The 11,800-nt window shown below is 37.1% G+C and overlaps 1 protein-coding gene across 1 annotated transcript; it reads left to right on the forward strand.

The window, feature by feature from the left end:
* The first annotated feature begins 1,579 nt into the window (after window positions 1-1,579).
* LOC139142385 (betaine--homocysteine S-methyltransferase 1-like) lies at window positions 1,580-10,206 on the forward strand. The gene is made up of 8 exons (XM_070712302.1): window positions 1,580-1,698; window positions 2,072-2,181; window positions 5,051-5,241; window positions 7,435-7,629; window positions 7,956-8,067; window positions 8,289-8,485; window positions 9,082-9,163; window positions 9,315-10,206. Exons 2-8 carry the CDS (start codon window positions 2,163-2,165, stop codon window positions 9,602-9,604), a joined length of 1,086 nt encoding a protein of 361 aa, XP_070568403.1. The 5' UTR covers window positions 1,580-1,698; window positions 2,072-2,162; the 3' UTR covers window positions 9,605-10,206.
* The last annotated feature ends 1,594 nt before the right edge of the window (window positions 10,207-11,800 follow it).

Below are 11,800 nucleotides of genomic sequence, written 5' to 3' on the forward strand. Positions count from 1 at the left end.
GTAGACATTGAAGCGAGCATGCACAACATTGTCATCGATGATAAACGGGACCTGGTTCTTCAACAGGTTGCTGGACTACCCATGGGCCATGTCCCATACATTCCTGGTGAGGGAATTTATAAATGTATAGACATGAAGCTAGCATCTAAAGTGACATGGTAAATATCTTGATAACTTTATTGGTTTGATAAGCAGTGCAAAAATCTGCAATTTGAAATGTCAGTGTATTCAATGCATGTATTCATATGTTATTGTGTTACATGATAAAATTACTCCCCGTTAGTAAAACATTTCACAATGAAAATATCCAAGATTTTAGCTATTTAAAAGATGTTGTGTTTGCTTCAATGTCCATCAAGTTTATTTTGTAGTTGTGTAACTGGTGGACCAAGACAGAGCTTCCCTCCCTGGCCTGCTGTGGAAGAGAAGGGAGGCGGTGCTTTAATACCCGCAGATTATTTCATTACAGTCAGTGATGAACATCTCAGTACAGCTGTGAAGCTCGTCAACGATGCCATTCAAAAATGGCTGAAAAGAGTGTCTTAGAAGTAGTAGTAGTTTAGAAGTCATTATACATACAGAAATGGCTAAAAAGAGTTTCTTAGAAGAAGTAGAGTTTATAATCTAGGGCAAATGAATCTGAGTAGAAACAATCAGTCAACAGGTTGTGAATCCTAGTCTAGTATTTTTTTAGTAAAAGTGATATATATATATATATATATATATATATATATATATATATATATATATATATATATATATATCCTCCATTGCTCAGTACCTAGACAGTTTTTTATGTGCAATACAGCGTACATAGCAATATTCACTTTCACAGTTAAACGTACTCTGATAGACCTCCCATACATGTGGAGTTCAACGACGCAGACATTTACTCTTTCCTTCACATTGATGGAGCAATATAATTATTATGTAAAGTGGAGTTTCTCAGGTAATATCCTTACAGCAGTTTGTTATGCGGTATGGAGGGCAAAAGCATATCCAAGGTACTTGCCACTTTAGGCTTGATTTATAAAGTATGTATTCCATATATTTGCTATGATTTTATATTAAACTTTTAAATAATAAATTTTTTCCTTCAGCCTTTTTTATGTGTGTGCGTGTAATAGAATAATTCGTGTCACTCTTAAAATTTCAAATATTTTGCTTGTTTGATTAAATAAGGTTTGAAAAGTGTCATTAAATTTTGTTGGAATAGCGTTGCTACCTTCGTATCTGCTCCCTCTAATCAAGAAATGTATGATTTCAGAATGGATCCATCATAAACTTGATTTCAAGCAAATACAACACCTGTGGAGAAATGATCAACTTTGCTGCCATTATTCAAGCATTCCTTTTTAGCCATCTCAAAGCTGTTTATTTTCTAATTACCTTGTATAAATGTTTTTACTTGATCAAAAATATATATGGACAGCATCTCCAGTTAAATCTGTTTAATTAGAATGAGAAAAATCCGTTTCCAAAATTGATCTACCCTGTCAAACTCTGAGACCGGCGATTGAACCCGGCGACCGCAGAATGACACAGCGCCACCAATAGTTTGCAAGTGTTTTTCACCTTTACTTTCGTTTGCTTGACCAACGGTTATGATTGGTGGTGTTGCCCACCCTCCAGTGCAAAAACAACATGGCTTCTTTCATTTGTGTCGATTCCCGTTAAACCGTGACAGGCGTTTTTCACGTAAGTGACCGCAGGCAACTGACTTAGGGGGTGTACGGCAGCAACGTATTGCCTCAATGCTCCACCCTCTGGAGCTTAGTCAGAGAGACATATTTTGAAGTTAAGCGACAAGGTTCACAAGCTCATCATGAGTATATTTATGATCAGTGGTATTTGCTACTCTTTCATAGTTTCTACGTTCAGCTAAGATTCCATTCCTGAATGCAAATGGCCCGGGGAAAAGGTCACCTCTCGTACCTACTAAATCCGGGTCATGGATGATTCATTTGTTATACGACCTACTGTGAAACTGGGTCATTTCGGTGTCGCGGATTTAACACTTGTTTCCTTCTAGATAGTTTAACTGCGCCCTTTATATCAATACCACAAATAGCGTTTGGTGTTGGTGACACAGGAGCAAGGCTGGTTAAACAACACAAATCTATGATCTCAACCAAGAGTGTACGATACAGCCATTCCAAAGAATGACAGAAAAGGTTAAAGGTAAGATTTCTTTATCGTACGATAGATCAAGCACACAACACCAGACAGTTGTTCATACAATGTGGTAATGGGTTTAAAATCGTGTAAGTCCGTAAACCAAGTTACAGATGACGTAACCCAGTCTGTTCGGTATTCGAGTTATGGAGTGTATTTTCAGTGGGGGGGGAGGGGGTGATCCGAGTCATTCGAAGGTTTTTTTCCCTGAGAGGGACCAGTCGACACATTCCCCTCCTTGCTGTGATCACCTTGCACTGCCTCCTTCGCCAACAAAGGAAACATTCTTGGTGAACGGTTGCCTACTCATAAATGTCTTACAAATAGAAAACTGTTTTTGCTCACGTGTTCACACACGTGAGCATATGTCGCAGCGATGTCTGTCTGTCTGTCTGTCTGTCTGTCTGTCTGTCTGTCTGTCTGTCTGTTGGTCCGATATCTCAAAAACGGCTGATCAGATCATAATCAAATCTGGTACATAGATTCAGTTAGCAAATGGCAAGAACTGATAAGTTTTTGGTGGGTGTGGCTTGCATACTTTTTGGTCATTTGAATAATTAATGAGTTTAGAAAAAACGGATATAAATTAAAAATAACTGCACACAATTTGATGAGATTTGCTGCAAATGTTGATCACACCAAGATATATTACCAGTGGGAACCATTAAGGGTTGACAAGGAATATAGTTGCTAATTTGCATATTTAATGAACTTTCCTAATTAGGAATATATATCTGATTTGACAAGATCGAACTTGACCAAACTTGCTACATGTATTGAAGATACTATGATACAATATTATTCAAAGTCATATAGCCTTTTGTCTTCAGCAAATATTCCTAATTCGCATATTTAATGAACTTTCGTAATTAGGGATATATATCTGAATTGACTTGACCAAAGTTGACAAAACTTTCTACATGTATTTGAGATATTATGATACAACATTATTGAAAATCATTAAGCATTTTACTTCAGCCAATTCCTAATTTACATATTTAATGAACTTTGCTAATTAGGGATATATATCTGAAGTGACTGGACCAAAATTGATGAAACTTGCTATATACATTAAAGACACTATGATACAACATTTTTGAAAGTCATTTAGCAGTTTTACTTCAGCCAATGCCGAATTTGCATATTTAATGAACTTTCCCAATTAGGGATATATATCTGAAGTGACTGGACCAAAATTGATGAAACTTGCTATATACATTAAAGATACTATGATACAACATTTTTGAAAGTCATTTAGCAGTTTTACTTCAGCCAATGCCGAATTTGCATATTTAATGAACTTTCCTAATTAGGGATATATCTGAATTCACGTTATTGTAGTGGTTGAAACGTGCTGTATACATAAAAAATACTGTGATATAATATTATTGAAAGTCAAAAGACATTTTACTTCGGTCAATTCCTAATCTGCATATTAAATGAATTTTCATAATTAGGGATATATAACTGAATTGACGTAATCAAAATTGATGAAACTTGTTATGTACATTAAAGACACTATAATAAAATATTATTGAAAGTCTTTAAGCATTTTCTCTTCAGCCAATTTCTAATTTGCATATTTAATGAACTTTCCTAATATCTGAATTGACCCAACCAAAGTTGACAAAACTTGCTACATGTATTGGAGATACTATGATACAACATTATTGAAAATCATTAAGCATTTTTACTTCAGCCAATTCCTAATTTTACATATTTAATGAACTTTGCTCATTAGGGATATATATCTGAATTTACTGGACCAAAGTTGATGAAACTTGCTATAAACATTAAAGATACTATGATACAACATTATTGAAAGTCATTAAGCATTTTTCCTTCAGCCAATCCTAATTTTTCATTTTCAATGATCTTTTCTAATTAGGGATATATACTGGGATTTACTTGATCAAAGTTGGCAAAACATGCTGTGTACATTGATGATTATACCAGGTTAAAACAATATTGAAAGTCATTTCACATTTTCATGTCAGCTAATTTATAATTTGCATATCTAATGAGCTTTCACAGTTTGGCATATGTGGCTTGAAGGACTTGGCTAAAGGTAATTACACTTGCTATATAAAGTAATGGTACAATGACAGCAGTCAAAGAAGGTATTTCTGTTCTAGCTAATTACGTATTTGTTTACTTCATGATCTTTTAGAGTTAATCGGCGGTGAACATTGTTCATTATGTTGATCATAATACTTTCAATGAAGTTGCAAACATGTGTCAAATGTTCAAATTTACACATAACTGCAATAATAATGAAACACGTGAGCATTTTCAGTTCATACCTGGTCAGTATGGTATTTTAACATTTCAACAAAGTCATCAATAGTATTTGAGGAAGGTTGCCAGACGCTTAGGCGCTTCGAATAAAATTCTGTGTTTGCCGTCCGTGTGCTGGTAGGTTTTCAGCGAAAATGAAGAAAACAAACAGAATGTTAACACTATCACAAGTAAAAATATTATTTTTCCAAAAGCAACCAAATAAAACATGTAGCTTATGTTGATACACGTGTTTTTGTCTGTGTTTGTTTTTCAGCCTGGCTGGCTGGTACATTTTCGAAAATCAAAGGACGGCAAACAAAAAAAATTCTTTAAATGGCCTTATGATTAATTTTCTACATACACTGACCTGATGCTTGAGTTATGCATGTCTTCTCGCCATGCATGGTAGGACTCTTAAGATAAAAATTACAGAATATTAAGAATGAAAGCTGAGTACACAAGACTAGGGTACACAATTTCATGTATCATTTGAGAAGTTCACTTAAAGGTCAGAGTTTCTCTTGGAATGTTTGAGTAAATCAGACGAGATGGGCTTATTCTCATCATGCAAATTGAAATTCCCATTCAATTACAGGACTGCTCGAACGACTTAATGATGGGGAGTCGGTGATCGTTGCAGAAGGATTTGTGTTTCATTTTGAGAGGATGGGATACCTGCAAGCCGGTCCGTGGGTACCACAAGTGGTGCTGGACCATCCTGAGTTAGTGAGGAACGCCTACAGGGATTTCGTTCACAGCGGAAGTGACGTTGTACTTGCTTTCACAGTATGTAACAAGACATGTATGTATGTATGTATGTATGTATGTATGTATGTATGTATGTATGTATGTATGTATGTATGTATGTATGTATGTATGTATGTATGTATGTATGTATGTATGTATGTATGTATGTATGTATGTATGTATGTATGTATGTATGTATTTATGTATGTATATATGTATGTATTTATGTATGTATTTATGTATGTATGTATGTATGTATGTATGTATGTATGTATGTATGTATGTATGTATGTATATATGTATGTATGTATGTATGTATGTATGTATGTATGTATGTATGTATGTATGTATGTATGTATGTATGTATGTGTCTATCTATCTATAAGTATCTAATGTGTCTATGTATATATCTATCTATCTATCTATCTCTCTATTTATCATACATGCTATGCCTGTATTGTCATTCTTCTATTGTTCAGACGGTACTGATATGAACACATATTTTAACTAGTGAAAATACGAATTATATTTTCACTGTAACCGAACTACTTACAGCGACGCGTACGCGTGACCTTAGCTGGTATGCATGACCTTCGTTGGTATATGCACATATAAAACAGCTGAGCGAATAAGACAAATGACAATCCGAAACGTCATTTCATAATATGATTATGGTCACAATTCTGTCGTTTGCAGTCACTTCATGGGCATTGCACTTAGGCACAAGTACAGTTGTACCAAAAACATACAAACAAACGTATTGAAAATTTGTATCATTTGCCGACACATGTTATCGTTCACGGCCGGTCCCGTGGCGGTGCAGTTTTTTCGTGTCCGTCTACGTTGCTGAAGATTACATGTAAGATATCGGTTGACAGTGCATCATGATAGAACCGCTTTACGAAAAGTTTCCTGTTGATGAGCTCAAGTATCTGGGCGGTGAATTACATCGTTTACAGTCGTACATGGGCCCCAAAAATCCAACCGCACTGAAAATACTCGCGACTGACAAGGTTGAAGGTGCACATAATAGAGTTTCCGATTTGTACGTGTCAGTGAGATTCACTGGTCATGATCGTGACTGGTGGCACCGGTGCGGCGCGGGTTTCAGATACAATGTAAGATCTAGGAAAAGTCAAACTTTCGCTTAGGTTGTTAAAGGAAGTTGAGTTCTATTTAGGCAAGCCAGGAACGAAAATATACGAGCAGACGACGGAAATACCTTTGAAATGTTTTTTTCGTACAGCAACAAAATCACGACCGAGTTACAACACTACACTACAGCTTACAGTGTACTCACTTCATGTTTTCCCTAATCCGCTTACAAAGGTAAATTTGGCATATTTGACGTCTGAGGACATGTATAATTCTTCGAGATAAAGTGACTGGTACGGGTATTATATCCACTGTGCATTCATAGATGTCGCACAGCTGCGTGCTCCATGCTCTCAGCTGATCAGCTGTTCATACTCGATCGAGTTTGAAATCGAACGCTGGCGTGGCGCGAGTATTTTGATGCGATTTTGGCGGCCTCATAACTTTCACGCAGGGATGAGGTTATGTATCAAAACACGAAAACACACCCATTTTACACACTCCAGTCTATGTTTTACATCCACCGTCATTTTAAACTAAAACTAAATCTTCTTCAAATCGTGGAAACCTGTGTTGACATCGTAATATTTAAATTTTTCGCTTTAAGAGTGCTCCATAAACCCTCCTTTAAAGTGGAATGGCCCAATAGCGGAATAATATCAAGAAGTGATACGGTCGTCATCACTCCTTAGCAACAAACTTTTTATAAGTACAGCCTGGAGGAAGCAAGGTCGATTTCAAGTTGATTTCGTCGCTAATTTCGGAGCGTATGTAGGAAAACAGTCGTAACCAAAGCATTCATGTATGATAAAGGGGTTATTACACGAAGTTGGGGCGATACCGCATCGTATTCTCGTGATGTGTCCGTATTTTGACTCGCTGCTGCGCAACTCGTCAAAATACGGACACATCACTCGAATACGACGCGGTATCGCCCAAACTTCGTGTAATAACCCCTAAATATCTATCTAGCTATCTACCTTGGAAATCTGTGTAACATATAAAAAATTGAATTGCTAAGAGAACATATAAAACGACATTACATCTCCGTTTTGCAGAGACAGTATCACATCGAGTGAAAACAAATTGTTAAATTGATTGAGACTATATCATTACGTTTTATATTCCCTTCTGCAGTATTATGCCACACGTGAGAAGGCACGCCTCGTTGGAATCGAAGATTCTTTAGAAAATATGAACAGAAAAGCATTGAAAATGGCTCGGGAGGTTGCAGATGAGACCGGTACACTGATGGCTGGCAATATCTGCAACACGAATATATACCAACCTGATAAAGAGGAAAGGAAGAAAGAAATACGCAAAATGTTTAAGGTAAGGTGACATGTGGGTAACTTTTGCTATTAAAATGAGCATTCCCAGTGCATAGCTGATTATAAAGGTCCAGGGAAGAATCACTCTTTCGGATTCAATACCACTGTATTGTGGCAGGCAAAATGGACAGAGTTTCCATTGGGAAGTACTGGTTGACCCAAAAGCAAAGTGACCATTATTATCAATTTGATATTTATTATTTAAGTTATTGTATTCGATGATATTCATAGAGAGCAGTGTAATTTGGGGTTCTTGGCTCACCTGTCATTCACACATTTATTTAAAAACACTGTATAGTATTTCCATTCATCTGAAATTTTTTTCAGGAAATGATCGAATGGGCCGTAGAAGCTGGTGCTGATTTTATCGTGGCTGAAACTTACACATATCTTGGTGAAGCTATTCTGGCTTTACAGGCAATCAAAGAGTATGGAAAGGGTAAACAGTCTTTTTCATCTCAGTAAAAGACACTTTGGATTACTGTAAAGGAGACTAGTAGACAAGAATAATTACTTACATCTGTAATGACGTGTAATACTGCCAACTAACTTGCAAGTAATTTAATTTCAAAGGACTAGTCACAAGATATCAAAGACACCTCGCGTATCCGATAAAAATGGCATGTACTTATGGATATTCGTCTTCTACATACTATGTAGGTCTGCCGGCAGTCATAACATTGGCGCCATTTGTCGTGTCAACCAAAAATGGCCAAGCAATCACGGCTGATATGGTGCCTTTAACAGAGGCTTGTAAGAAGTTGGAAGAAGCTGGTGCTGATGTTGTGGGTTTGAATTGTGGTCGTGGACCTGCCACTATGATGCCTCTCCTAGAAGATATAAGAAAAACGTGCAAGGTATGAACGCGTATTTGTCCACTCACAGGATGTGGGGAAATGTATGTAGGCCTATAAGGCTGTCATAAAGTGTATTGTCCCTAGTACATTGTCGTCTTAAAATGATTCATAAGAAGAAAGACATATGAGTGCATTGTAGATTTCAATCTCTGAATCTGTGTCTTGTGACGTAACCATTTATTTGCCCTCGCCCAGCAGTAATAGAAATTGGGTTGTGTTGGTCAATGGTGTGCCACCAGTGGTTGAGTTGACGAAGCAAAAAACAAGTAAAACAAATAGAAACGAACAAACATTTATAATGAAGAGAAAAACAGCGATTTTTCGTTTTGAAGGCTTGACGTAAATACCAATTCTATTGCGATAAATTCTGATTCCGAGTAACAATTCTGTCACTATGAGGGCGTCGCCGGGTTTGCGAAAACGTGTTCCACTTCATTTCGTGAACAAATGGCAAAATCTTTACAATTAATGTGGTGCAGAGACTATAGCTTGACAGACCTGTGTTTAGTTTTTTAGCATTCACGTACAAATGAATCAAGGTCTTTTCATAGGCAAGGACGGTATACATGGCTAAAAATAGACTGGCTTTTTTTCAGGGACATCTTGCTGCGTTGCCTGTACCATGCAGAACAACTTTTGACCAACCGACCTTTCTCTTGTTGACGGATCCAGAAACAGGTAATACGTTAGGACACAGTAAACGCCTATGATGATATGAATGACGCCCTCACTAGAGTGGCAAAGTGCTTCTCTTTGTTTTATTTTTCTTCAGGTAAGAAATATGAAAATTGTGTTTACACAGATTGTGTTGTTGTTTTTTTTCTTACAGGCAAAGAATTGTTTCCATCAGACATTGAGATGGCGTTATGTTCTCGACATGACATATGCGAGTTCGGCAAGCGCTGCACAGAGCTTGGTATAAAGTACCTGGGCATATGTTGCGGCAATCGTCCTGTCCTCACCCGAAGCTTAGCCGAGTCTCTTGGCCGATCACCGCCCGCCAGTCGCTTCTCGCCTGACATGTCCAAGCATTGCGTCTACGGCACTGACGCCAAAGTAAAGAAAGACGTCGCTGACGTTAACATGAAGCTTTATCACTACCTCGGCGAAGTCGATTAACTCTATAAGGATGTAATCGCAAATTCTTAGCACTCATTGAATATATATCAGATTTGAGGCCACGACTATAATAACTCTACCAGTTCGATAACATACTTATGAAATGGCCCTCAAAACGCGACAGTTGCCTCCTAATATACACAATTAGACATTGGAGCAATTTACTCTATTTTAGAAGTTAATAAAGCATCCTGTCTTTATTAATAATAATAAAAGTTTATTCCACTTGCACTTTAGGCCTCCAGCCCTATGTACTGGAATGTTCTTATACATTACAGAAAAGGAAGTAGTTACAGACAGAACACAGTGACCTTGAGAATGTAAATGAAATACAGTGAATTTCTTTCAAAAGGGAATAGGAACCAGCATTTTCCGATGACAATACAGTAAAAAACAAATCAGTTAACCAACTCCTTTCTTTTCTTAAATGCATAGAATAAGTACAAGCTTAACTTTCTGAAGACATTCGTATTTTGTGTTGACATCAGTTGTATAAATTTATCTATTGAAGGGTTGATAAGAAATTAAGCAGGTAAGTATTTTGCCCTGATGGAGTCGTATATCTTACATTGTAATAAAAAATGATATTCGTTTCCGATGCATCCATTGTTACAAATGCACAATCTATTTTCACGTGGGGTATTCTTTCGTCGACCTTGTTCGATATGAAGTGAGTGGTTAGATAACCGAAAGGATGTTAAAGTGGCTTTGAAAATGGGCTTCAAGGTGGTGAGCAGGTATGGTTCTATCAGTAGAGCAGTTCTAAAAAGTCTAAAAAATTTGAAAATAGCATTGAAAAGTTCACTTAACATGGGAATAAGTACAGAACTACATGCCTTAAAAAAGATTGGCGGGATTCCGTCTATTCCAGGTGATTTGTCACTTTTTAAACAATTGATACTTGCTACAATTTCTTCATCAGTAATCGGTTGATCTAAAGCGTCAATGACGGTTTCGTTCACCTCCGAGATCTCTGCATTCGTAAAAATGTCAATAGACTCATGCAAGTATGTCAGCAGATCTCTACATTGTTCTTGTTCCTTGCTGTCCTGAGGGTTGTAAAGATTCTGGAAGTAGTTAAACCATGCCTCACTATTAATGCATGGTGATGTTTGAATTTTTCGCTTTTTAAAAAACGACCAAAACTTCTTTGAATCCTTTTCCCTTAGTGCTAAATCAATTCTATGGAGTCTATCTATCTCAAACTAAGATTTCTTTTCCTTTATTAAATTGCGATACTCTTTTTTCTTTTGTTTGTACTGCTCCAAATCTTTCAGATTGCTGTTCTTCCTGTACATTTTCAAAGACTTGTAAACTGAATCTGGCAATCTTCATCGAACCAAGTGTTTGTAATCCATGCACAACGCTTTGAATCATTCATTTGAGGCTTGGCAGCTTTGTAAAAAAACTGATTAAACTTAGTTGCCAAGCAATTGACATCTCCTTCAGAAGTCTTTATTAACTGTTATCTCGATCTACTTCATTTTAAACCATGCCTCTTACCAAAAACTTCCTCATCCGCTAAAATTTTCTGTATGTAATTTTAATTTGCATAGCAATCTGGTGATTGTAGCGATCACGCAGTCCCATCACACAATAGCATTATCAAAAGCGGGGAGCAACGAAGCTGTTTGCAAAGAAAAGGTATGATTCGCAACTGTGGCTGCTTGTCGGACGGAAGGTCATTTGTTTGAATCTAGGGCAAGCAAAGGATGGGGTTGAATTTCTTGTAATCAGGCGACTGGTAAACTTTTATTCATTTGATTCGCTGAAGAGGGTAAAAAGGTAACGAGCCGACAGAGAGTACTCTTCAGTTATTTGGGGCTTTTTTTGCAGGGAGGGCAAACGCCAATTTACCGGGAGAGGAAAAGGGGAGCTTTAGTGGCTGGGATAGGGCAAGAAGCGAGTTTCCAAATTGAGAGCGGGCAGATGGGAAAACTCTTGAGCGGGTAAATTCCCCTCAAAATTACAAATTTCGCTGCAGCAGCAGTTTGAAGAGACTTTGGGCGTTCAAGTCCGGCATTATGGATATCAAAGAAAAAGCTATTACAGTAGTCTATATCTGGAATGTTACAATATCTTGTCGTGATTTTGTCATTTCGAAATATTTGTTTTGGCTTGGTCTGTGTGCATTGATATGGTACTGTGAACCACACCGTTCACTTCTAAATCGAAATAGAGTGCGTTTCTGTAGAT

Source organism: Ptychodera flava, chromosome 10, assembly GCF_041260155.1.
Source record: "Ptychodera flava strain L36383 chromosome 10, AS_Pfla_20210202, whole genome shotgun sequence".
Lineage (NCBI taxonomy): Eukaryota > Metazoa > Hemichordata > Enteropneusta > Ptychoderidae > Ptychodera > Ptychodera flava.